The 27,905-nt window shown below is 41.8% G+C and overlaps 1 protein-coding gene and 1 long non-coding RNA gene across 19 annotated transcripts in view; one reads left to right on the top strand and one right to left on the bottom strand.

The window, feature by feature from the left end:
- Positions 1-5,006, top strand: part of LOC147128054 (uncharacterized) — a 7,822-nt gene extending 2,816 nt beyond the window's left edge. The window contains exons 3-9 of one of the 5 annotated variants that reach the window (XR_015083733.1): positions 1,217-1,456; positions 1,705-1,746; positions 2,019-2,160; positions 2,252-2,358; positions 2,443-2,541; positions 2,625-2,674; positions 2,960-5,006. This is a non-coding gene — a long non-coding RNA (uncharacterized LOC147128054). Of the gene's footprint in view, positions 1-1,216; positions 1,542-1,704; positions 1,747-2,018; positions 2,161-2,251; positions 2,359-2,442; positions 2,554-2,624; positions 2,675-2,959 lie in introns of those variants that run through there. The other 4 variants (XR_015083736.1, XR_015083735.1, XR_015083734.1 and 1 more) reach the window with 4 other exon arrangements.
- On the bottom strand, positions 1,183-27,905 carry rhag (Rh associated glycoprotein). 14 transcript variants are annotated; one of them, XM_086018003.1, is made up of 13 exons: positions 27,766-27,905; positions 22,930-23,081; positions 14,639-14,754; positions 14,076-14,292; positions 11,652-11,835; positions 11,300-11,450; positions 10,678-10,825; positions 10,287-10,453; positions 10,067-10,204; positions 9,865-9,986; positions 9,712-9,785; positions 9,037-9,110; positions 5,009-5,222 (listed from the first exon to the last, which is right to left on the bottom strand). In XM_086018003.1, the coding sequence occupies exons 3-13, from the start codon at positions 14,639-14,641 to the stop codon at positions 5,109-5,111; spliced, it is 1,392 nt and encodes a 463-aa protein (XP_085874129.1). In that variant the 5' UTR covers positions 14,642-14,754; positions 22,930-23,081; positions 27,766-27,905; the 3' UTR covers positions 5,009-5,108. The 14 variants fall into 14 exon arrangements, 7 of the variants coding, with proteins under 7 accessions (XP_085874129.1, XP_085874128.1, XP_085874127.1 ...); XM_086018002.1 differs by lacking the exon at positions 27,766-27,905 and adding an exon at positions 23,180-23,217; XR_015083727.1 differs by lacking the exons at positions 5,009-5,222; positions 9,037-9,110; positions 9,712-9,785; ... (8 more) ...; positions 22,930-23,081; positions 27,766-27,905 and adding exons at positions 1,183-1,436; positions 1,515-1,578; positions 1,669-1,795; ... (7 more) ...; positions 3,778-3,807; positions 4,083-4,216.

Below are 27,905 nucleotides of genomic sequence, written 5' to 3'. Positions count from 1 at the left end.
TCTTCAGACACTTCTGGGCATATTTTTGAATGACAATGATGTGGGCCAAGTTTGTTAAAAAAAAAGTCTATTTTTGACTAATTTGGCTCACATAGGTGCCATTTAAAAACATGTCCAGCAGTGTGTGATGATGGTGTTGTGCTGTGCACTTAGTTTTTGTCCCAGTGCGCTCACGTCCCCCTTTGGTGCCATCGCCAAAGTGTGTGCACGTCATTTGAAGTAAGTGACATCACACATGAGCGCGTCAAGCAGGCAACACTTAAGCTGCTTTCATCGTGGATGTCTGTGTGTGCAACTTGAGTTAGCTCACACAAACATTGACTGGTGAAATGCTTTCAAATGGTCATGTTAGCTTCTCTGTCCAATAAATAGTTCAAGTTGAATTGCAGTCTTTGTGTTTTATTGGTAAATCTGCCCTCATTTGAAGCCTTTCATGCGTGTCGGTTGCTGCAGTGGAAAACTATTCCAAAGGCCGCTTGAAGTCTTGAGGTGAGAGTTGCACGTCAGTCTCGACTACTGTGGACACAAGTGTCACATTACTACTCCTGTTTGTCTCCTCACGACTCAAAACTTGAGCAATTTTTAAATTCATCGAGCTTTGGGTCGTGTGAGATTGAGGGGAATAGTAAAAGACTTGTGTCTCATGTAGTGACTGAAGTGCAACTTTGACCTGAAGACTCAAAAGTGCCTTCCCAAAACCTATCTGCTGCTAGGACCGCCCCTAACTCCGCCCAATTTTGAACCCACCAATCACGGTGCGGCTCGAATTTGCATAGCCAATCAGATTGCAGTAATTTGCATAGCCACGCCCACTTTTGCAAATCCGACCAATCACAGTGCTTCAAATTTGCATAACCACGCCCACTTCCAGCTCCACCAATCACAGCGCTTCTAATTTGCATAGTCCCACCCACTCTTCAACCAATCACTGCCTTTTATCCGCATTGCTCCACCCACTTCCAGACCCATCAGCGAATCAGAAGGCCTCATTCCAGCCTTGCCGCACCCACTGTCGAAAAAAAAAAAAAAACTGGGGAAAAAAAATTTGGAAAAAAAAAAATTGGAAAAAAAAACGGGAAAAAAAATTTGAAAAAATGTTTTAGGTTTTTTTTTTTTTTTGGTTACTTTGCTTTAAGCAAGTTTTTTGTATTGTGTGTGTAAGAATGAAGTTAAGAGCATAAGTGTTATTTGTAATCAAGCTTTATTTCTTTTGCAGAGTAGACAATCGCAAACAAACAAGTTACAAGTTGGATGACAGTCTGCTGGTTGCTGCGTGCTCGGCCAGCAAGAAGATGACAAAGTTGCAAGTCGGATGACAGTCTGCTCGTTGCCAAGTGCTGAAGTGGTCGGCCAGCGAGAAGACAAAGTTGCAAGTCTGATGAGTCTGCTGGTTGCGAAGTGGTCGGCCAGCGAGAAGAACTTCGGCAAGTGTGGACCTAAGACAAGAAAAACATCTGTGAGTCAAAAGTTAAGTCAACGTCTGGTGCAGAAGATGTTTGGGGCTGGAAACCTACCAGCGATCAGGACTCAAGTCTTCACAGGTGCGTTATGATGGAAGATGCTCTTGTTCCTTGCTGCCTAGAAAGGGGACAAAACAAAAGTATTGGGTCAGAAAAGTTGGCACAAGGATTGTGCAGTGAAAAAAAAAAAAAAAATTCAAGAGCTTACCGTCCAAATGTAAATGTCTCCCATTTTTTTTCTCAGGCTGTCTCCAAGTTTGGCTTCAGCACCTCGTGGATGAGCAAGGTAGGCAAACGTGTTGCTGGTCTCGGCTGTGAGCAGGTACTCGAACGTGCTGCACACAAGAACAAAATCATTCAACTTTGTCAAGACAACTGGAACATGCTACTGAAATGAAATGTTCCATTTCTTACCAGCAGAGGATTCAACTTTTGACTTTGAGTTAGGTTGTAGTTTGTAGCACTCCAGTGGCGCCATCTGCAGGACAAGGAACATGTGAGAAAACAATTGTATTACCAACCTGACATGCGGTGATGTTTTACTGTACGCTTCTGCAGGAGCTCCTCTTTGATGCAGTCACCTGGAACATCCTGGCAAGCTTCATGACGTGCACCGTTCAGGTTGACATGTAAAGACCGTCTCCTCGTCTCTGCATGGTGAAGTCGTCTGTTGGCCAGCGTGTGGACCTAAAGACAAAAAGTTAACTCAAACAATTATGGCATCAGCAACATGCCATGAATGTACAGTGTTTCACTTTTAGTTGACTTTCGGATGTTTTGATTCACTGTAGACCGGAACCTTCCACTGCAGCAGCTGGTTGAGCTCCTGAAACTCTGGACTGGTGCAGAGTCTTCTCCCAGATGGACAAACAACGGACCAGACAAGCTGCTTTTTTTAGTACGTTTATTTGCATGTCGTAATATTGAAAATTTAGGCATTTTTGAGGACCTTCCACATTTACGGAGAATTTTCTTTGCCCAGCAGGCGGAAGAGTCGCTGGCGGCACTCTTACTGGAAGCTGCAGTGCATGCCAAGTCCAAGAAGAAGCAGGAGAGTGTTCTTTTGTAGCCTCTTGAACCGGTCAGCAAGTTGATCATTGCGCCACCTAGAATAACAAAAAGCAGTCAAGTACTTTGATTCATCAAGTTTGTCTTTTGCAACAGGTCCAAACCTTGTTGAAGAGGAGCTCGACTTCACAAGTTGATCCATGCTGGTCAGGTTCTTCAGCGCAACCTTGTGGAACAGGATTGAAGATCCTGTTCCTTGTGAGTCGCTGGCCTGTCAGTTTTCCATTGCGCCCACCTGCAACACACCCGCTTCAAATCAGCAAGCTCTTTAGGAGCCTCATCATTTGAACCAGGTGTGTCGCAACAGGGAGAAAGCGGCCGTCAAGGAACAGGATTGGAGAGCCCTGATTAGTGACTTTCCTGCAACTTTGGCAAAACTGCAGAGGAAAAAAAAAAATGCTCACTTGATACACCGCCATCTTGTTTCACAGCTCTCAATGAAGCTCTGGGATTACTGCAGTAAAAGAGGGGGAGGACAAACAAAAAGCAGAAGTTTGGCTGGGACACTGCTGGAAAGTCCCATCAGGTCTCCTGAGCCTCCTTCGGTGACATCCAGAATCCTGGCTGGTGCTTCTTCCTGGAGTGATACTGCAGCAAACATTAAAGTTGACATTGAGCCACAGTTTGGCTGTAGCCGCAGGTGCTTCCACTCAACCGGCAGGTAAACGAGCTCCCCAGAAGCTGCTTGAGTGGAAGCACCTGTGGCGCAAGTCAAACTGTGGCTGGGTTTTCACTAACTGGACCTTGATTTGACACACCTTTGTTGATTGAGAAGATCACAGGAGGCCCCTTGGTCAGCTCAAGCTGAAATAATTAGTCAAACATTTGCACATTTATAAAGAGTGTGTATTTTACCTGGGAGGAGAGCAGAGCTGGACGCCTCTTCAACAGCACTGTGGCCTGAAAGAAAGGAACGTAAGCATTCGACTTTGAAATACTCAGCCTGACATTTTGGTTGACATGCAAAAGTCTCATGACGCAGTGTCCCAAAAAGACAGGACGTCAGCCATTTTAAGGGTCATGTGGGCCATTCTGTTTAAGAACTCAGCCTGAAGACAGAAATAAGAATCAACACACAGATACTTGATTTAGTCTGTTTAATAATGACATCTTGTATATAAAAAACACAATTTGTTGTGTGCCAATTTGCTGTCAGCCTGGTCGTTGTTTGAGAATCCTGCCTGTGAACAGAAACGATAGATAATATACTTGATTTATTCAGTTTAATCGTGAAGTGTTGTCTACTTACCTTCGGCAAAACGGCACTTGTGTCCAGATGCTGGAAAAGGTAGGAGCAAACGCTTCGTTAGTCACACAAAGTAGCTGCATTATTGTTGAATAAACATCAACTTAACCATAAATATTTAAAGTATATACGTTGCAAAAACGCGTTTTGGTGCAATTTAAAGTCGTAGGAAGCGTTAATTACCAACGCTCGGGCAAACGCTTTAGCTTGCCATGTTAGCAAGGCGTGAGCACGCCAAAAGTGATTCCTAAATTCAAAGTGAGCAAAAGCAGTGAGTTTTAAGAGGCTATTAAAGATTGAGCACTCACCTTATAAATTTTCCATAATCTTTTGCAGGAGATGTGTGCAGAGCAGAAGGTGGACGAGGACGACGGGAGGCTGTCAGCGACCTGAGAAAGAATGACTGTCTCGCTTTCCCCGACTTAAATAGGTTTCCGGTGATGACGTCACTTCCAGAAAAAAAAAATAAAAACGTATTTTACGCAGAAAACAAAGTAATCGACGCTGGTAAAGAAGTTGTGTTACATTGAAAATGCGGGAGCGATGTAATAGAAGCATTGTCATAAATGCTGGTCGGGGCTCGAACTCGGTTTGCCTACACATGAAGCTGCGGTGGCTACCACTAGACTACCACACAGTTGCAGCCGTTTGCCCTCTTAGTAGTATATATCACATATTCGGACAAATTGGAAAAGCGAATGTGTAAATTAATGCATACATACAACCACCCGAGCTGTGTCAGAAGATCTGACATGGTCGAATGGTTAGTGTCAAAGTTTGGGCCTCAGGAGACCCGAGTTCGATTCTTGCTGTGTCCTCCATTTAATTTGTGAATGGAGGAAAGAGTAAGGATCGAACCCGGGTCTCCAGAACACCAAGCCACTTCTTATACCACTCGGCCACCTTGATGGAGAAATTCCGAATTTTTTTTGTATATTTATCGGATTGTACTCAAGTGCGTTCTTCCAAACATCCATCTATCTAGCCATTACCCGAGCCGCTTATCCTCAGTTACATGAAAAAAGGAAATGTAATTGGGGAGATGGTATCCCTCTGAAGTGGTTACTTACACCACTGACATTCCACGTGGACTGTGTGATGACACTCAAACCTAACAAATAACACCCACCCACCAGTGTTTACTACCACTAACTTCATGATGTCATCCATCAGGAGAGAGTTTGCAAAGTCAACTTGGTTTGAAATTAAAGACAAACATGACAAAGAGGCAGTATAGTTTGTTATGTTGCTTTATTGGTGATCGTGAAGAAAGTGCTTGAATAAATCACGTGTCTTCTTGTCTGCTTCAGTCACAAACAGTTCGTGTTTTAGTTTCAAGATGCTTTGTCGATAAAAGCAACTCTGCTGGGAGGTTGAGAAGCGTCTCGTCTCGTTGGTTGGGGGTAGTGGATGGGTCGCTCCTGGTCCGACGGGTCTGTAGCCTTCACCTGCAACACACAACGAAACATGATGAAATCAAATTTAATAATAACTATTAATACTATTGGGGAGAAAAATGGGAAGACTTTCCGAGCCAGCCCCCCCCTATTAAGTGTCATCGGGAATATACACCACCGCTCATACAACCCACCCTACCCTCCAAAACCACCACCTCCAAACCAAATTTACCAGTGTGTGTGAAAAAGATTAACGAGAATAAACGACGACCAATCGCAACCAAAATTCATGTGCACATCTCAACCTGTCCTGTATCCACACAAATCTGTTGAAATATCAAAACAAATCGCCTCACTATTGTATGGACATGAAGCGTTTTCTTCTTTGAGTGCGCACCTAAGGAAAAGAAAATGTTAATGTCCATAAAATCTCAAATATTGGTGCGATCCTCATGCTATTGAAAAAACAAGTCGTTATTTAATTCCCTTTTCGTTTTGAAAAACGAATTCGGACGTTTTTACACCTTAGTATCTGCTTCCAAACCCAATATTCAATGACCAAAATTTAGTCCCGCCAGACCGAATCTGCTTCTGTTCGCGACGAAAAGGTTTCGTTAGCCTTCTGAAAATCATGACAAACCGGGATTTTGACGCCCACCCAAAAGAAAACGATCCAATTGCAGAATTTCTGTCCTTTCCCGTGTCCTCGTTAACAGTTATCACAGAAGAAGATAATTATACAACACCCTGGACTGTTCCCAGCTGTGTGCTATTTAAAGGTGTATTTACCGTAACATCGGTGATAATTTTGGTTGTCTTCTTTTGACTGTATGATAGCATTTAGCTAGTGGACATTCGTTGTTTAATCACTTGTTTGACACGCCAGTGTTGCATGCAACAATAGCTTGGACTGACAAATAAACAGCTTGAAGTAAGAACGTTTGCTTCTTATTTGTAGAAGTGGTTGAAAAGTGCCCTAGGGCTAAGTAAACGAGCCTTTACTGGTTTGTCAATTATCTCAGCTGCCCTGAGATAATCTTGAATGTAGTAGATCGATGAGAACACGTTAGTTAATTTGCCTGGATCCAAATTTCCAATCACACGCAATTTTCCGCACACTCGCCTGCCTGTCTAAAGTCTAAGTGTACTTTTCCATCGCTACAAATTGTTAAAAGTCACTTAAAACTTGTGGTTGCGTAAACTATCAAAATGTTTACGCTCACTAGCTGCATATTGCCGCATGGGATTGTGGGATATACTGCTAATTTTACCACCGTGGTCGGGGCACACGATTGTAAACAAAAACAATACAGAAGCCAATTTCATGCTTGTATTTTCATGCAAAATGGGTCTCATTTTATTTTTTAAACCAGCTAAAATTGTTTGTTGTTTTCAGATTTGAGTTTCAAAATCGGAAATACATGGAACGTCCCTAAATTCTCGTATTTGTTTAATTAAGTTGCTTTAATGTAATCTTAATAGAGCATTTTCTTCTTTGGCATAGTATTTTATTTGACTACATTGCTTCTAGTACACGATGTTTTGATGTCCAATCAGCAGCCATGTCAATTTAATGGTCCCGGGGCCTTCAGAATCACTGGTAGCGCTGGCCGAGCAATGTCAATTATATTAGAAGAGGGACTGTTTAAAAGTTCAACCGCGATGGTCCTTTGTGATGTCAGCATTGTCCCTCCGCTTATTGGTTGGTCTGAACAAACCTCTTCCCGTTCAGCAATGTTCTTGGGATACCTAGTGTGAATCACACTCATGCCACGTGCATCTGGGTTCAAAATGCCGCTCCAGAAAATATTTGTTGAAGCCATTCTCTTGTTTACTTTGGCTCATTGAGAATAGCAAACATGAAATGAAACAAATAAAAAGCAAAGGAGTTTATTTTTGGAGCAATGATGAAACTGAATTTAAATCTTGTAAATCACTTGCAATGTTTAATAAGCTTTGAAAATAAATATTTCAAAAATGTCTAATAATCAGGTGTAAATAAGAGAAACTAGAATTCTAACTCTTTGCTGTGTTAGCATTAGAGTGATAAAATTATATATCGGTATGTGTAAGATAATGATTTGACTATATCTGTGAGAATGTAAGTTAGTTTTTGGGTTGACTTCCTCTTGAAGGTGAGGTTGGAACAACATTAAACAAAAGCAACAGGCTCCAGAAGTACGTCTTTATTATTCTAAATACAATATACTTGAACATTCAACAAAATGCAACCCATTGACAGTGCATAAAGGATGGATAGGATGCAGGATGGATGACTAGCATGCAGATTCATCCTTATAACCGACAACCAGGGAAACCAGAACTATTATTTGACACTATTATTTGACCCCTGATGAAAACAAGTTTGACCTCCCAGCGACTCGCTGCCGATGGACTGATAGTTTCTCGTAATGTCACAAACCAAACATTTGTATAATCATGTACAAAACATTTATTATGGCAGTGTTTGTACATTATACAAATACAAGAAGCACTGTATAAAAAAAATACAAAATTTTAAAGCTTTTCATTGCTCTAGGCATCACACAGAATGAGCCCCCCCCCCCCAAAAAAGCTGAATTGATTAACTAAGAAATGTAGTCCGTTTGATCTCACCCACAGCCTTTTTCTTTGGTTGCTGTTGTTATAAAGTGTAACACAAAAAAAGACTCATTTGTGTCACAGAATGGTGGCAGGATGCATTTTGTATGAAAAAGTGTTTGTAGTGTAATTTTTGTCCTGTTTTATCATGACATCTGGAAAAAACAGAAGTTGTGTACCGGTTCTTTTTACACTGCAGGGCTACAACCAAACTGACCATGTCAATCAACACGTGAACTTGTATGTACATTGACGAATACATTTGATATAGTAAAAATAGTAACAAAATGAGCCACAATGTTGACACACAGACACACACACACACACACACACACACACGTTGGTTCATCACAGGAACAGTGAACGTCTTAAGGTAAAGGTGATGAGGTCATGTGAAGCCCTGTTCTGTCCCTGTCTTTCCCCAAAGTGTTACTCATGTGAAAGGATAACATAATGCTTGAATGTAAAAAAATAAAATAAAAATGCTATACCATGTAAAAAAAAAAAAAAAATAATAATAATAATAATAATATGGTTTAGGTTTTTTTTTTTAATGTGTACAAGAAAAAAAAAAAAAAGATTACAGGTGTTGCTGTGTTCCAGCATTGAGTGATGATTCATTTATGAGCTGTTGAATATTTTCAGTGTCAAAAAATAAAAACAACCCTGAAGGTTACTCTTGATAAAATATACATTTTTAAGGGATGGGCATTTGACTATAAGCTCTGAATTTGAAAAAAATCTCTTTGTTATACTTCTTTAGACAGCAGAGAACTGTAATTGCAATGTAATCAATAGCACCTGCTGGCTGCATGTTTCAATTTCACACAATCAGTGAAATTCGTTAACCGGCTAATCTTGCCTATCTCTAGTATTTGAAAACAAGTGTGCCGTGTTATCCAGGCAACTGTTTTTTTTTTTTTTAAAGTCTCAACTCAAACAGAACTGCAATAATTGTGGCACAATAATATTCCCTGCTCCGTTTTTCTTTTTCCACATTTTCAAACATCGGCTTTGTTCTTCGAGTGATCTGCGTGAGCCAAGCTCTCCTCATTCTCCTCTTCTTCCGCAGGGACCTGGGAAATAATTATTTTAAAAATATCTACAGTGTATATATATTGTGTCTTCATTTCTAAAAACTTTTATATTCATAGTCAGGGACAACCTGGTTAAAGAGCAAATTACATCCTGAATTTCCGATTTAATCATGTGGAATATTACTTTCGTTCAGCTCCCATCTCTGAAATGAAGTCGGATTTCTTACCTCCCAGTAAATAGAGTCATCGAAGCAGTTCTGGTCTGGAGGTTGGCCCCAGATAGGCAACTTCATTATTAAACCTGAGAAATCAGGAAAACACATTTTCAGTCACCCTGAAACTTGCTGCTGTCAAGAAACTTTGTCACGATTCAACTGTGCAACGGTGGCATCAGAAAACGCAGAAAATAAAATGTCAGTGCCATCCATGTATTAAAGCGGATGTCAACCCAAACATATTTTTTTCAAGAATACGTTCCCAGCAGGCCCACTAGTTGAAACACGGCATTCTGATTAATTTTTGTGGAATATAAGTTAAGCAGCAAAATGCACTCGTTTTTTGCCATCTCCAGGGGGGGCGGCCATTTTGTCTTCTGTCGACTGAAAATGACATCGCAACCGCTCGCCCGACGACCAATCACGGCTGACCTGTTTTCTGAATCTGACCCGTCATTGGTCGTCGTGAGCAATTCCACAAATGCAATATTTATCAGAATGCTACGTTTCAACTCGAGGGCTTGCATAGAACATATTGTTGAAAGAAAAAAGAAAAATGTTTGCGTTGACTTCCGCTTTAAGCGTCGCATTAGGTAAAATTCAGTTTAAACACTTGTCTTGGATCTTATTACGCTTTGCAGATATATCAAGAAGTGGCATACAGTGTGAATTCTCATCTCCACCCACCTGTGATAGCTCCTCCAACCAAAGCGAACCCGAGGGAGGAAGCCAAGGCAGCTGCTTGCATTGTAGCATTCCCTCTGAAGGCGAACAGTCGGGATTTGATCAACCGCAAACCAAACAAAATGACATTTGACGACTTCCGTCGGCGAACCTTACCCATCCTTTTTTCCCAAAGCCACAGCCACAATACCAGCCAGGCCTCCCAGGATGCCCGGCATGCCGTGCAGATTGTGAACACCGCAGGTGTCCTGGATGCCCAGATTAGATGCCAGAACAGGCTGGAGAGAACAGAAAACATCATTTGAATTGAATATTAACAACGTGTCGCGCATTCATCAACTGTCATTTCCTAACTCACAGTCAGGAACTTGAAGCCCAGTGTGGAAATGATGCCAGCCACTAAGCCAATCAGCATCGCCCCAAAGGGCCCGATGTTCATGTCGGCGCACGTTCCCACGGCAACGCCACCGGCCAGGGTGGCGTTCTGAATGTGCACCTGTACAATCAAACAAAGTCACAACAGAACAGGTCAAACTTGAGTTGAATTCACATTTCAGCGGCACGAAAGTTGATCTGACCATGTCCAGTTTTCCTTTGTGCTCCACCAGGCTGGAGATGGCGTAGGCCGAGAGGACGCAGGCGGCCAGGGAGAGGTAGGTGTTGATCACTGCAGTGAGCTGGGTGAAGCCCGGCTCGGCAATGGCAGAGTTAAAACTGGGCCAGAACATCCAGAGGAACACTGTGCCTGTTGAAAAGGAGTCGACTCAGTTCAGCAGCAGCAGCAGCAGCAGCAGCAGCAGTATGGAAATTAGTTCTGCTTTTAGAGTACAGTATATCCAAAAATAAGTGTTGAAGCTGCAGGGACATTTGCGTCCACTAGATGGGGGTAAAATAACAAGCAGGCTACGCAGAGTTGCAGCTCAAAGTAAATTGACAAATGACTTTCAATAGAAGGGAATTGGATTTTACCAATCATAGCAAAGAGATCAGAGTGGTAAACAGAGCCGTCATTCTCGTGGCCGTTCCTCAGACCGGGTCGGTAAAGCACTCGCGCCACGGCCAATCCGAAATAGGCTCCGTAGGCATGGATGATCATCGAGGCCCCGACATCATTAGCCTGCAAAGACAAGTGAATTAACACTAATATTTCTTCATTGCTGTGCTAAGTGAAGTCTTCTCACACGTACTGTAGAAATAGGTTTAGGACTTGTATGCAGCATCGGAGAATTAGAAATATAAAGCAACTGTCGTGGGCACTCAAAAGTTAATTCAATGCAGATGTTGACGGGCTGATTTCAAAATTATTCACCATATAATGGAGTTCAATTTAGTCCTCTTTTCTTTTTAATTCAAATTATAAGCGGTAATGGATGGATGGATAGTTAATCAGTTTGAATATACAGCACTTTTATGTATTGCAGGTGAATTTTCGACAGATGTTTAGTGCATGGCGCCCTAAGCATCCGCCTATCTCACCTACAAGTCAACCCTGGATATTATAGTCCTTATCGATTTACTCAGGCACCAATAAAATGAAGATTCTTCCTCCGGTGGTGGTTTTGCAGGATGTGAGCAGGGCCAGTGAACTCACCCCCATGATTTCTGCCACCAGATGCTCGTTGATGGAGAAGATGCTGATCTCGAGGACGGTCATGATGAGCAACTGTACAGGACTGGTTTTACCAAGAACTGCGCCGAAGGAGATCAGGACCGTGGCCGTGCTGAAATCCGCGTTGATGATTCTACAAGGTGCAGACGATTCGTTAAGAAAACAGATTAGTATTGTAAACACGTGTAAAGATTAAAGCGGGGACATTCAAAATGTACCGAATCTTGCTATGGGAAATTTCAATCCCCCCCCCCGACATCAATTCAATGAACAACACAACCGAACAAAATAAATTCCAATCCGTCTCCCAATTTTGCACAAGTGCAGGCCTTACTTAAAGATGTTGATCTTAATTTTGCCGTGATCCAGGTGCCAAATGCCCTGCATGAGGAGGCCCCACTGCAGGCCGAAGGCGGCCAGCAGCAGGTTGATGCCCACGCTGCTGAAGCCGTATCTCTTCAGGAAAGTCATCAAGAAGCCAAAACCGATGAAGATCATCACGTGAACATCCTGGAACACTGGAGACACACACAGGAAAGGAGGCGGGTAAGTGCTTTGCCAGCGCAGATAACCGCTTGGCGGCGGCGATATCGGATTAGAAGGAACACTTTATGATATCATGTGTTCAATTGAAAACAGAGCTCACGCTATTCATTTCCTGCGTACTCATTTGAGCTATTGAAATAATTTATTGGGTGCTGGTGGGGATCCCAGGAGTCATTTTCCTTACACAGGAGCCGTTTTGTCAACCGTGACCTGTTGGTTTGGAAAGCAATTCAATCACATTCTCAATAAGATGCGGGGGGGGGGGAGAGCTCTCGCTGTTCCAGCTGAGTTAGCTTGTTTCGCTTCTATGAAGAACATATGACCCGGGTAGGGTTAGATGAACTACAGGAGAATGTGTATGTATTTTTGGATAAGCGAAGCATCTCTAACTATGTTTTTTTTTTTCTTTTTTTTTTTGAAGACTTAAGATTCAAAACAACAATGACACGCCCATCTCAAGTAGGGAAGCTCATTGTTGATGGGGAGTGTTCGCTTAAAGACAGGAAATTGGAACCTTAAGCTTAATGTGATGATCTCCATTCATGGAAATAACATCGGCGCAGAAAGACAATAGAAGTAATTTCCTCTTAGTATAACCAATTTAATGGCAGCCAGTATTGTCTCTCGAGCTGTTTGATTGATGATTGTTTTTACAGAAGGTGCTGGAAGGACACCATTTTTAAAGCTTCTACTCACTTATGAAACCGGAGAGACAAGATGGCCTATAAACAATGAATTACTAGCATGTTTTCACTGTAATGATTACTTTGGCGTTACAACTGGAATTATGCTTTGGTAAAAAAAAAAAAAAAAATTGTCCGAGCAGCGCTCTGAATATGAGGCGCTAAAGTTGGGAGGAAGCCAGAGCGTCTGGCGTCACGCCCAGACGTTAGCTAACGTTCACCAGTAGAGATGCTCCCACTTGGTGACAACTTTAAAGAGATAGGAATGTGAGGGAGGACGCTTGAAGTCATTTCGCACCAGAAAAGTGCCATTATTTTTTTCTCACCGGTGATCTGTCCTGCACAGAAGGTGGAATACGGACCACGGATGCAAGACATTTCACATTACAGAACAATTACGGACATGGCTTTTTGCACATTTGACTACTCTATTCTAATCTCAATGCACTTAAATGTGGAAAACATGCAACGAGAATGATCAACTTTCACGTGCATAATTAAATAAATTAAGAAAAATTGAGAAGGGGTGGGATTTAATAAGTCTAGACTTTGTCCCACTCCCCTTTGAGCATGACTTTTGTTAGGGGCGTTTTGCCAAATTTTTGCTTGTTATCATTTTTTTCTTTTCATATTTTCTTTTCATAGTAATTTTTTTTTTCTTCATGTTAAAAAAAAAAAAAAATCATTCAAATATTGAATAGGCCAAAAATGGTCATATCTGAAATGATCAATTAAAGCAACAATGCTAGAATTTCAGTAAAAGAATACCAATGCTCCCCATTTGAAGTGGCAGACTTGCACCGAGCTTATCTCCGTGCGTCACACCTGCCACACCCAACTGTGACTTCGCACCAACTCCAGTGCGACGCAACTTTGCAAGGCTGCAAATAATTTCACCATCCGACCCCATCGCTTGACCTTGCAGAAGTGCTTTGGTGCTGCACGGGAATGATGACTCGACCCAGGTGGCCTGAGGCGAGGGTGACCATGTGACTTCTCTTATTGAACTCAGCAGATCTGCACTGCAACAAACGGCCTCCAATTCTGTTTTCTCGTAATTTGTCCATCCCGGTGATAAATAGAATTCACATTATTCCAATTAAAAACAGATCATATTATGCCTCCCCATGATTGGATTTCACAGAGCTGCTGTTTGGTTTGGATTTCATGTAAAAAGTTGGAAAAACATTCATTCAGAAAAATCTGCAGAAAATTGCAGCAAAAAAAATAAAAAATAAAGGAAAAGATTTGGAATTTGAATAATTTATTGGATAAAGCATTACCTCATAATTCAAAACTAATACATTAAAATAAATTACAAGATATTTTTCCCCATTTTTAGTGTTAAGCATCACTTATAGTAAGTCTATAGCGGCCAACAACATTTTAGCCTTTTAAAGGCCCACAGAAAGAAATAAACCCCCCCCCCCCCCCCCCCCAATATTTTCTTCATGACTTTTCCCTCTCTAGTCATAGATGCGCCACATCAGAGCATCCCCCAGCAAACCAATAGCACCAGTTACACTTACTGGGATAGAGCTCCATAGGCGGTTCGTGGTGTCCCGTGTCATTGCCGTGCGCGTCGTGGCCGTGACCTTTCCCGTCGTCGTAAACCACAAAGACCGCAAACAGGATGATGGTGATAACTTCCAAAGCCAAGGCCACGATGGGGAACTTGAACCTCATGTTGGTGGCGTACGCAGGCATCCCGGGTCCCACTCGATCAAGTCGTCTCTGTGCGGCGCTCTCACATACACACACACACAAGCACGCGCAGGAAGGTGTTCGCACACACACACGTGGGCCTCGGTGACTGACTGAGTGAAGGGAGGGAAGAAAGTGGCGTCTGCTTTTAAACCGATGCGGGATTTGGCTGTGACCAATGACGGGGCAGAGGTCTCGGGCCTGCTGGATGATGAACACCCACCCTGATGCTGCCCCCCCCCGTTCATTTTCAGGGATGGGTTTCCTCCCTGGTTGACGGACTTGACAGAGCTTAAAAGTGTGGTGAGTATTTTATTTCCTACTGGGCCAAGATGGGGTTGAATCGTGACAACTTCACAGGCACAAAAGTGTGGAATGACCTCCTTACCATCCTAGTGTTGTTCTTTCGGCATCATTTCATACTGCACATGCCTGCGTTTCTTTTCCCATGCCGGCAGCTCTGATTGGGCCCCGAGGTTCTGATCCACAGCTCCCACAAGTGGGCTTGGAGGGGGGGGGGGGGGTGTGGGGGGAAATAGCAATCCAAATCAGCCCAAGTACAGAGGTCTCTCTTTTTTTGGGCCGACAGACTTTCATGAATAAGCAGAGTAGTTCATCAATGCCAGCAATGCATTTCTGTTTGTTTTGGAGCCATTTTCCAAGCGAATGTTGGAAACGACTTCCAAATGTTGAGCGATAACACAAACGCTTGTTGCTCCGTGAACGCACGCGCTAAGGTTTGCTATTTGGCAGAGGCTGCATGTATTGTTTTTGAGACAAGCTGGAACGTCAGGATTTATGCTCCACTTACCACACTCGTTCATCCTTGACCGTGACAGTTACATGCGGCTTGTTTTTAACATTTGATTGGATCTTTTTCAATTCATAACATAAACAGTCCTCTTTCCTAATCCAATTTTGACGACTATTATTGGTGCCTTTGTAGAACCTCCAATTGAGGCATTCTTTGAGTAATTTGTTTATTGAACATTCTGCAGGAATGGGACAAACTCACGTCAAATGCAATCCCATTTTTGATTAGCTTGGAATAAGAATTTTCCCCATATAGGAAGTAATGAAAATGTAATTGTTCTGTTCTAGAGTCAAATTACAGCCAGCATAAAACCTGTACTGGCAACGTTTTAGTAACATTTTTAACTGTCATGCAAGTGTATGACTAACTCAATCCATTTTATATCGCATTTTTCCTCATTAGGGTCACGGGTGCGCTGGAGCTAATCCCAGTTGCCTCAACTGGTTGCCAGCTAATCACAGAGCAATGAATAACTTAACTAGTGTAATATTGCACCGTACAAGCAATAAAAGACTCGGGGCCCTATTTTCATAGAAAAACGGTTCTGTTGTCATTTTCGTGCCGGGGCAAGTCTAGTTTACCATGTTTGGAACTGCGTTGCGCCTCGCTGGGCATTCTGCCGGACGGAGCTGGAACACCCGCAGTACACCTGACAATTTGGTCACAGACAGTAGAATCTGCTCGGCGTAAAAACAGGTCAATCTTCATTTTAGTGCCATGGCAAGTCTATCTTAACGCATTTGTGAATTTATGAATTTGGTTGACCACGCTATACATCAGTAGGTGTTCCAGCATATTTGATTGCACCCCCCCCCCCCAGCGCATCTGGCAATTTGGTGACCAAAAGGCATCTTACATTTTCGACTCTGTAAAAGCAGGTCTAAGTGGTGGCGTAACACGATTTTGTTGGATGTCGTATTTCATTCATAAATACGACAACAGAGTGGGGCAATGCATCTGAATCATTTTAGAAATCAATTCATTAAATGAATTATTTGAATAGGAGCCCGTGACCACGCGGCAAAACTATCGCATGGGTTGTGATAGGATGGAGCTTCTGGCTAAGATGACTCTTGGAAGTGTTTTAGTCTTGTCATTGCAATACGCATGCAAGCGTGTTTACTGTACAGCTTGCCGTCTTGCCAGCTGCTCAAACAGTCAGCGTGGTGACCCCTTCAGCTGCAGAGTCAGTGCTATTTCCCAAGAGGTCATGACGATCTCTTAACAACAACATACCTAGCATTGAATCACTCGTGCCATTTTGGAGGCCTGCAGCTGCTTTCAAACCTTCAACTAATTGAAAGCAGAAGTGAAAACGTGCAAACGTTTCCCATATAGGAGTTCAAAAGAACGTATAGCTTCTCACTAACAGAATCAAGAAATTGTATTCAGTTCAATTATTAATCAAACTAGATTCGGCAGAAAAATCACACGCGCAGTAGTGGAAAGTGTGTGTGACACAAGATGGTTGAACATCATTGATTCATGAAGGGACTGGCGGGAATGTCGCAACAACAGCCTCTGGATCGTATCCAGAACGTATCCCTACATATCTATATGGTGGAATCCTCCCAATTGAGGAATGTTGTGTTGACCCCCAGAGGATCTACATGAGCCTTATCTTGTAAGGCCTCATGAGGCCTCAGTAGGATGACGACTCAGTAGGTTACCATTTGCCGAGAAGGTTTTTTAACTTTTGATCACATCAACCCGTCGTCACGACTTCGACTAAAGTGCTTTTTTTTTTTTTTTTTGGTCTGTTTTTAATCAAGAGGCAATTAGACGCAAGGCACGTCAAACACGGAACCTCCATTTGACCTGTACATCTGGTGGGATCGAGCTTCTCCGGGAATGTAAAGAAGTCTGCTCGGAGTGGTAATACATCAGAAGTCTGCCACGCCGTTTGAACCCTGCGAGTATCGGGTACAGTCAGATTCATGACTGCGCCAGATGCAAAGATCGTGTGTCCGTATGTTGTGTAACGGAGACATAAGAATAAAGCGCTTTTAGGACTGATTGATTGTTTTCCGCATGACAGTGGGATCCAGAGTGATAAATAGCTTGATTTCTTTACCGGGAAGTGAAGTTCACAACACGCCGACATTTGAAGAGTCTTCTCCCTTTATCCCGTTTTTGTGACACTAAGGCCCACCACACACCAATCAATGCGTACCATCGCAAAAAATATTACAAATATTATAAATAGTACAAAACAACCCCAAAAATGGGACTTTTTTGTACAAAACAACACAAGTGGGTCGAATTGACCCAAATAGTGGACCAGTCCATTTTTGACCCAAAATTGTGTTATTTTTAACGCAACTGTTTTTTAGAGTGATGTTTGACAGTTCAGTTGGTGTCAGTTGGTGACAAAACCTTTTATTGAAAGTGTAGAGGAGCTCATGAAACAGGGACCTACAAGGAAAAAACATGCGCATACAGTATTGTTTTTCTTTAAGTTTATGCTTAATTCTTAAATATTGCTCACATTTGGAATGTGGAGTTGGTCTTCTGTTTGTGTATTTTTGAGAGAGGGCCTTACAATTGTCCTAAAATTTCTTGGGAAAGGAAGATGAACAATTAATATTCGAGATGAAACAAGCAGTCTAATCCACCCTCTGATTTATGAATTATTCAATAGCTGCATCATTGCACTTAGAATCTCTTTACTCTGCTTTCTCTGTGGCCCAAATTTCCTGTGGAGTTAGTAGAAATACATCTTATCAGACATGACATGACTTCACCATTCCAATACAACCGGTTCAGTCATACAGGAAACTTCATTAAATAACAGCCGATTGTTTTTCGTTGCCGTTTCAACTTTAATGTTGGAAATCTCGTCAGGGGTCAAATCAGATGTGGAAGCGGTCCAGCTCACACGCTACGCCCAACCGCAGCTGACCTAATTAAACACATCGTACAACCTGATTTCATTTTGGTATTAAACTTCAGTTTTTGGATGAAAGAAACGACAACAATTTGAGGCTATTATCGGCTTGCAACGATCTATCTTATGCGGCAAGAATATGACGTCAGGCAACACTCAGTTAAACGTTTTACTTGATGTTTTTCATTTGACGGCTATATATGCACTGCATATGTCCTACACGAGGTCAGTGATACACTACGCCGAGGCTAGTAGTTGCTGATGTAACTTTGTAAAGAACCACTACAAGCAGATAAGCCTGATAAACGTTACATGCACAAACAGCAGCAGCTCCAGCCTCCTGGTCCACTTCCTGTTTTGGTTGTGACATCATGACTGTTGATAAAAACACCAACAGTATTGTTTTCTAAAACTTACCCTGAACTAGAGGTGGTAAACGTTCTCAAATTGTATTCAAAGTTACATATACTTGTGTAAAATGTACTTCGAATCAAGAACTAGCTTGACTCGGCTTGTAGGCTATCAAAACAGTTTGTTTCCATAGCATTGCCAACGTTGTGAACTGAGATACAAAAAAAAAAAAAGCTAAATTAGCCAATAATAAGAACCAAAATATACATCTCACCCGTATGTGTTTATTTTCCAGATTAGACAGAATTTTTATGAAGCAAGAAGCCATACAACAGCAAGCAAATCTATTAATTTAGGCCATGGATGGGCAATATCTTCCTTCTCCAAATCTGTTGCCGTTGTCCTGAATACTTTCTGGTTTACGTTTTTCCATGTCACTGCCATCCCTGTTTTTTTTTTCTACCTTATAAGACACGAATACCTCAAGCAATCAAGTATGGTTGACTTTACTTGCCTCTATTTACATGTCGTTTGTTGCCTTGTCATCTGCAGAGGTTGAAAAAAAAGTAAGGGATCTATTTCGACTAAGTATTGAGTACAAATACCTGTTTTCAAATGTAGGCAATGAGAAGTCATCAGAAAAGGAAATACTCAAGTAAAGGACAGATGAAAAATTTTTAAGTGCAGAAAATAAATATTTGTTTACTTTTGTACTTATTACATGAATTCCTACTAATGCTAATAACAAAATCAGCTGTTTTCTACCAAGCGTACGCCAACTGGAATCTAAATGATAGGAATTACGAAACTCCTCTTTTACTAGCCCGCCCACCCCCCCGCCCTTACATGTACATCTACTCCAAACCGCGTATCCTGTGTCAAGAGCTGAGGGGAACAGTTGCGCATCCTGATAAGCAAAGTTGGAGTTTAGAGGAAGGCCTCCGCTGGTGGCTAATCAGCACGTTAGATGTTTGTAATCAAGAACAATCGCAAGCTCTCATCATGTCGCAGGAGCCATTTATGCTATAGACGCTGCACGGTTATCTGCCTTGCTTCGTAGGATTGCCTCCGTTTCGGATGACCCGTGTAGAAACAACGGCACACAATATCGAAATGATACATACGTCGATATCTTCGCAATGCTGCTTTCCTTGAAACTAGGAAATTTCAGCATTTCGATAAGAGGGCAGAATGCAATGCTGCTCAATCAGAGATTGTTGCAGGCCAACATTTGTTTTCTTTGTGAAGTTTTGATCAAATAAATGTGATGATTAATCGGCCGGTCGCGCGTTGCACCTTTCCCACGCGTCCGCATTCATGCCTCTGCACGCTTTGAACCTCCAAAGCGACGCGCATAACTCCAGATGGACCACTGAGAGCACTTGGATGTTAACCAGGTGCACGGCGGTGAGACTGAGTGGCGTTCCTATCGTGTTGGATGTGGAACGGATGGCAGACATAAATTGAAACTGCACGCATATGGGAGCATGGGCTAAATGTGAATGCTGTGGAAGCTAAACCGCATGTGCGAAACATGATGCAGAGGAATGAAAGTTACGTGCGGACCGTTGAACTTGTAGTAAAGTTGAAAGCGATCCGTTCTGGGATGCTCGGCAACAGTGGTGGTCATTCCGTCCCTGCGACGGAACGGTCCGTCCCGGATGGACGGCCATTTTGGGGACGGTCGGATGAGAACTTTTAAAAATTCTGACGTTTTGGGATGGATACTGTACATAAGGCCTGCGGGCATATTGAAGTCCCCAGCAGCGCATTGTTATTTAACGAGGGATTCCCCCTATTTTGCCTGGTGCCACACCAGGAAAAAGCAGTGACAACGCTCCGGTTACATCAGGATCGCTGCTTCCTTTTCTACGCAGCGATCTCTCCATGTGAGATGTGAGTGTACCACGCTTATAGGGAATTAGAGAAGCTGCTTTGATTTTAGCGGCGATTAATCAGCTGGGTTCACGCCCACATTAGCGCAAACTGCCCTTTCATAAATCTTACAGCACCATGACCCACAGTGCTAAAGGCTCAATTTTTTTTTAATTATCTTGGGCTTGGATGGCAGTTAAAAATGTTGCTTTTTATGAACGCATTGAATAGTTAGGAAAGGCGTTTCGTGGCAACACTTGAATCAATTTCCATTAATTGCGTGTGAGGAATTTGTACGAATAAATTGGAGGTTGTCCAGCGTCCTGAAACTTTCAAGTTGCCCCGTTAGTGTGCTTTGATTACAATTACGTAATACCTTGATTACAACAGCCGGTTCCTGCCTGTTGGGTCTACAAAGCCATTACAACCCTTGCTTACTGTTTGCGGTCCATTTGGGGCGGATGTGTGTGTGTGTGCGTGTGTGTTACGGGCCAGCTGTGGAGGAGGTTGGCAGGATGGGGAGGTCTTAATTTGCGGCGACGTGGGACGACTTCTGTTTGCTCGCGCACACAGATAAGTGGTTGCTTTACTTTCTAGTTTCCTCAATTTGGAAGATAAAACAAGCCGAGCGCTGGTCTCAGGCCACTGCAAGCCCGAAATGTACGATAAGATCCTAAGATGACATTTTCTTCGTCAGCATTAAGCGACAAAACGCAACCGGGGAAGGTGGTGGTTGACGCGTTGTCATAGCATTGAGATCCTAATGTCATATGCAAATGGAATGTTACATTCACCGGAATTGCCTTCAAACGACGCCCGTTTTCCCCCTTTTTATTCATACAAGCTTCCTCTGCAGCCCATCCTGACATTTAACGCCGAGCCAACTCGCCGCAGCGACATGTAATTGCTTTATCTCGCGCAGCATTCTTTAGACGGCCCCTAATTGAGGCCCCCTTCGCCGCACCCTTTCCTCATTCGGCTCCATGTGGCAATCAACCTGCCGCGTTATCGCTGCATCCTATTAAAAACTAAAATGATTGGGGGCCTCAACCCTTCCCATAGATGTAGAAACGTGAAGGGGAGGGTTGGGTGGATGGGGGTATGAAAAAAAAAAAAAAAAAAAAAAAAAGAAAAAAAACATCCTGACTCCAATAGTGTGGGGAGTGGGCTTTCAATACACAGGATGCGGAGACATCGGTGGGCTGAGGCATGTCGGCAAAGTCGAAAAGGGAGGAGGGGGGGAAAAGGGAGGACATTTTTGGTCACGCAAACGTCAAGGCGGCGCATACCATTGGGAGAAGCCTCGTATATACTGTATATGCTATGATTAATGACTCTTGTCAAACATACTGTAAAACACTGCATATGGTCAATCCAAACAATGGGTCATGCAACTTTTAGCTTCTTGGTAAGATTTTGATTAATGCTATTTTATGATGATATGTAAAACAACAAAAAAAACAATTGATGATTACTGTTAAAACTCCCTCCATGTGTTTGTTATTTAAAGGGAAATACATGCTGTATGTGTATAATCCTGATGGACAGTGTAGAATTCCTTACGGGGTAAACTTCATTTTTTTTTTTCTCATGACATGGGGCCGAATAGATCCAAATATATTCCAAAAGACGTGGTGCCTTTCAAACTTAATGACATGGATACAAATAGTTTCACATAATGTTTTGGCATTTTTCTCAGAGGAATTAGGTTTCATTGTGACTGCATACAGTTGAATAGATCATATTGCTGCATCCACTATTGACAAACGCTGGAAAGTATCCATTAAAAATAAAAAGGTAGGTGGGGTTTCCTTGTTTTGCTTCGTATACCCTCCTATTGTTTTTTTTTAATTGCGTGTTTATACAACCGGGGACTAAACAATCGATTTACATTTTATAAAACCAAATTGCAAATCAGCCAAGGTTTTAGTTTTAGGTAACAGTTCAAACTTTCTTATAAGCCACTCAAATCGTTAAAGCTGATCTTTCTCTTTGATTAAGTGATGCCAAAAAAACGAAATTGTTACCATGCAACAGTCCCACTTGACTGAGAATCCAAGCACCATGGAGAGAGGGCAAGACCCCAGTACCAGTTGCACCACTCATCATCACAATAAACGGATGCCGTCTGTGTTTAAAATAGGGCTATCAAAGTTAAAGCATTAACTATGGCGATTAATTTAAATTTTATTTTTTTAATTTTTTTTTTTAACTCAGTTAACTTATTTGTATGTACTTCCTGTGGCAGCTGACCTCTGCTCACTTTGCGATCAAACTTAGCCGAGAGTCACCGGCGCCGACTTTTAGTTTAAAAGGTTGCTCAACGGCTCATTTGAGAAATTCAAAACGATTTGCACACCATGCAAATCCAATTTCAAATACCATTTTAGCTGTACATCTTTGGTGTCTCGTTCAACAGTTGTACTTCACAGAAAAATAATCTTATTCAAGGATCAAAAAGAAAGCCATCAGAACAGTCTTTGAATAGAAATATACTTGTAAAAAAAAATGCCACATTAATTCCAAGATTTTACTCAAGTAAATATCTATTCCAGGCTTTGTAAAAAATATGATTAATCGCAATCAATTATGTAAAGTTTTGCGATTAATTAGTTTAACATTTTTAATCTCTTGACAGCACTAATTTAAAGCAACATTATGTATTTGTTTTACATGACATGACAACTTCACAATCATTTTGGTGGTCCACTGGCTTGTAATCAGGAAAATAGCATTTTTCTGAATCACTTACTTAGTGTTGTCAGGGTACGGCATGATGCAGAGGCGTGGAGGACTTGGCGTGGTGAAGAGGCTTCGCTCGGCTCGGCTCCACTTGGTTTGGCTTGACTTGGCTCAGAGAGACGACATGGCGTAGCAAAGAGAGTTGACTGGACTAAAGGAAAACTGGGTGACAACAACAGACATTGATACTACAAAACAACACCACAACAACAATGACCCAACAAGGACTGAAAGGAAAACTGAACTAATTACAGACTCACGTCACAATGAGAAACACCTGGACAAGACACAAAGGTAGGTAGGGTAGGAGGGAGCTGATTGGTTAACACTAGGGAGTGGAAGGAGCACAGGTGGACAGAATAATAATAACAACAGACAAAAGGAACACTGAGAAAAATCATGAAAAAAAAGACAAAAAAAAACCAACAACAAACAGACCATGACGAATGTGGTTGGACCAGCCATGTCAAAGTACTTGCTCCAAGAGGTTTACTGCCACACCCAGTTGAAGTTTAATGCAAAACTAAACATCAAACAAAAAGAATAACAAATTGTGCGTTGAACCAAACCACATAATTTGTACTTGTAGAAGTCCGCTCGCTTAAAGCGGAAGTCAAACCAAAAATATTTTTTTCAAGAATATTTTTATGCAGGCCAACTACACAAAGCAATAACAAGGCATTATGATTAGTATAAAATATGAGTTAAGAGGCAAAATTTACCAGTTTTGAGCCATCTCCGGGGGCGGCCATTTTGTTATATTCAGTTGACAGAAGTGACATCACAGACCCTCAGGACTCAGATAACGACCAATCACGGCTCTCCTTTTTTCTGAAGCTGAGCCGTGATTGGTTGTTACCCGAGCCCTGCGTAGTTGTGATGTCATTTTCAGTTGACAGAAGTGACAAAATGGCCGCCCCCAGAGATGGCTAAAAATGGACGGATTTTGCTGCTTAACTCATATTGCACAAACGCAATATTAATCAGAATGCCGTGTTTCAACTAATGGGCCTGCATAGAACGTATTCTTTAAAAAAATATATTTGGGTTGACTTGCGCTTTAATGCGACCACACATTGGGAAACGCCACAGATGGGCTAACGAAACTTGCATCAATACGGCAGTACTTATACGTTTGGACAACCGATATTTCAACGCAAACGGTATCATCACATGCAGACAAAGTGTGAAATACTCACAGGCATTTATTCTTTATCCTCTGCAAAAAACAACTAACAAAACATATGTCAAGTAAGGCATCACTTTAAAATACTTAAATCTTTTTTTAAAAACTGAATCAACTTCCATTTGAGTTCCAAATAGGACTCAATTTTCCAAACCACTTTCTCCCACCACATATCTGCTAGCAAGGAATTCCCCTGAAATAATGAACCCTGAAGGATTGACCCTCCCATGACCACTAGTTGGGGGTGAACCTAATAGATTTGGTCCCTACATGTGTCTGACACCAGATAATGGCTACCAGATTCACCGGGATGAGAAAAAGGAATGCTCTCCCCACTCCACCACAACTAACAACCCCACACCCCCACCCCCCACCCCCCAGCTTGTGTGTGAATGTCAAATGTCTGTGTCAGATCACTATGTGGCAGCAGCGATAAGCAGACCCGTGGGGGGTTATTTATTATTAAAGTCAAGAGCTGCAAAAAGATCCAGTTAAGTGAGGGAGAACGTGAAAAAAAAAACCCACAATCTCCTGCAATATTTATAAGAGGCTTTTAAGACCGCCCAATTTTCCCAACTATCAATTTCAAAACAAATCATGTACAAACACACAGTGGATCGGCGTTTACATTGATATATAATTAGCAATGCAATTATTTAAGGATGAAATGGTTGACGATGAGCATGAAATGACCAGACGACCTTTTTTTTTTTTTTGTTGTTTTTTAAGTCGTTTCATTTTTATTACACAGCAACACAGACTACATATTACGCTAACATTCAATAATTATAGTAACATCTAAAAGCAGGAAAATATTCATCAATACTCAAAATAGGGGCATTCTCTGCTGATTATTTTTGCCAGTTATTTTACAAAATGACAGATGTTATGAACAGAATTATAATCACAGTATTTGACGTCGCGATGTTTTAACGCTCAACTTAAAAAATGTTGTCTCCCATTTGTGTTGTAAGTGGTCTAATCAGAGAAAACGTGTGGTGTGTTTAATTCCCTGTAGATCATCTCTTTTATGAGAGAACTGATTTTTTGCTGTAATACAGTCCTCTCTATTTATAAGTTGCTGGGGGAAAAAAGAAATGCATTTAATTTCATGAATGCCACGATTTTCACTTTTCACAAGTTAAAAAAAAAAAAAAAAAAGGAATACAATGTCCAAATGGATATTTAAGTGCATCTTGATTATCCACAAACGCATATATTGTGTTTGGCCTACACCCACTTCAACCATTTCCTTTGCTTTAGGCCCCTATTGCACAATTTGTTTGTTTTAAATGTACATTTCCACTGAGGGTAGCCTTGGCACGCAGGAAAAAAAAAAAAACAACACCGGCCTGGCTGATGACTGACATGAAGCAGACGCGTTCTAAGCCGAGCATCCTGGGAGAGCTCCGTCTTTGGCGTGCGCTGTGACGCTTTCTTCGGACAACAATAACATGACGTGAACTTTAGGAAGCACTGCGCATTTTTTTGGGCCTGTACTGCACTTCGGGTCCATCCCTTAGGTGATTGTTGGGACAATATATGGAAGTATATGTCTACCTTTCCATACGTTCATCTGACGTGACCACTGTGGTCTTTTCCTCCTTATCAATGAACTTGATCTGTCAATGCTGTTGACCGAGCTGTTGTGTTTTTGTAGGGCTTTGGCCTCACACGTACGAGGAAAGCTTAAGAGGCAAATGTTATTGCCCTGCATCTCGTAGCACTCCGGAGAAGGAAGGAAGCCCCACCCCCGTCACGTTCTGCTTTCATCAGAAGCGCGTTTCCTTGCCGCTAACGTGGTTGGCAGGTGGCACCTGCTGTGAGGCGCGCACACATCTCGGGCAAGACAGTAATGCGACATTTTTTCTTTCTTTAAAATGATCCGTCATTGTTTTGTTTTTTGAGGGTCAAGTTTATTGATCAAAAGCACTGGTGGTATCGGTACTTGGTATCAATCGTTCCTCAATGGTTGAGTCCTGGTATCGCTTTGAAAAAAAGTGGATGGAGCATCCCTGAAAAAATAGGTAATTTTATAAAAATAAAGAATAGATTGTCGCGTATAAATTAATGCAATTTCAGGGAACAAATATTGCAATTGAGGTTGTAAATGTAGAGCAGTACTTCTGGGCCAGCTCAGAAGGCCTTGCTGACTCTGAAAGTGATCAAAGGGGACTTTAGATTGCTTTAAATTTTTGTTTTGTTTTGCTGTGTCTTCTTTTTTTCTCATATCATTTTGAAAACGTGTAAACAGTTGAACATTTCTGCTTATAGGTTTTCGTGCTGATTTTAAACATAACTACAGTATACTTACAGGATGTTTAACATTCTTTACTGTCCAATAAAAGGTTTTACTGTTCCTCTCATTCTTTGTGAGCTTTTTGATTTTGTCTGAAAAACCTTTGACATAGGTTGCATTTCCATAGAATCCTCATTCCTTTAAAATGTTGTTGAATAAAGCCCATTCAATTACCCAAATGTGCAAGGCATGCAATGTACAGTATCGTCGATGTCATTCCACTGGCTTGTTGCTTTTAAATGAGGATTCCCAATGCTATGGAAAAAAATATAAACACGCCTAGCAACAGTGTGCACTTCAATTGACTCTTGTGAAATCAAGCAAAAGAATCTCCAAGTTACTTTTCAGGAAAGATTGACAATTCATTTCTATCAATTTGTCTGCTGCAACTGAGCTTCGCACTTTTTAAATGGACTAAACTCTTCTCCACACCCGACATCCTGTTTCTGATCCAAAAAGCGATAGCACAGCAGACTAAATGAACATGTCATCAGTCTGGACATACTGATGGCTAAAAGTGATTTGCATCTGACTTTTGTTTGTTTCTAAAATGACCACTTTTAAAGTAAATATTACTTGCATTTACGTTTGACAATGAGAGGTTGCAATTTTTTTTCACGAGACAAAGAAGACGTACGATGCCATGAAGTCCAGGGCATCCTGTGGCCTTGGCACCAACAGTCGTAGCCTACTGCCGAAGGCGATAAGGCTGACAGAATGGCAGGATCGGTCTTATCACGCGCCGCCAAGCGGGAGGACATCCGCTATCACTGGACACACTGGCAGAGGAAAGACTCACCCCTTATCTCCCGTTCCAACTCCACCCAGTTCAGGTGCTCCCCTTTTCTTTGAAATCTGCTTCCCCTGCGTCCGGATCCACCATTTACCACGTTAACCGTAAACCCCGATAGAGTAAGAAAAAATATTTTTTATTATCACTTATGTGCAATACACAATTTGATAACTCGGTATAATTTGGAAACAAACTGCACATACTTTGTAAAATATGGCTCCTACGGACAATATAAAAAAAAAAAAAAATACTGAACACTGCTTTGCTGCAAGCATGAGCGACCATGAGCAAGAAAAGTCCTTCGGGCTCCAAGTTTCCAGGAGAAATTCAACCTTAAGTGTTTATTTTCAGTGAAAGCAGCTTATTATGACATGGAGAAGAAGCTCATTACAGTCTTCAAGTCGACTCATGAGGAAAATGAAAACAAAGTCGGCCATAAGTAGCACTGTGAAATTAAGAGTCACCTTTCCACTTAGTCTTTGGATAATTCATTCCTAAATTATGTGTTTGAGACATTTTTCAATAAATTTCAAGGGTATGTACTGGTCTCAGCAGGGCATTAACTCACGATTTGTTTGTTTGGGCGAGGAGTCAAGTTGCGGTTGCTTCCAAATGATGCTTCCAAATGTCCAAATAATGCTTTCAGATAATGCTGAACTTGAAAAACCTTATTTAGTCGACACACACAAACTCACACGCATATCTGAC

The sequence above is a fragment of the Filicampus tigris genome, chromosome 20 (assembly GCF_054856515.1).
Source record: "Filicampus tigris isolate MCC_2025a chromosome 20, RoL_Ftig_1.0, whole genome shotgun sequence".
NCBI classification, from domain to species: domain Eukaryota; kingdom Metazoa; phylum Chordata; class Actinopteri; order Syngnathiformes; family Syngnathidae; genus Filicampus; species Filicampus tigris.
The sequence above is the reverse complement of the archived record's forward strand: the minus strand, read 5'-3'. Positions and strand labels throughout refer to the sequence as shown.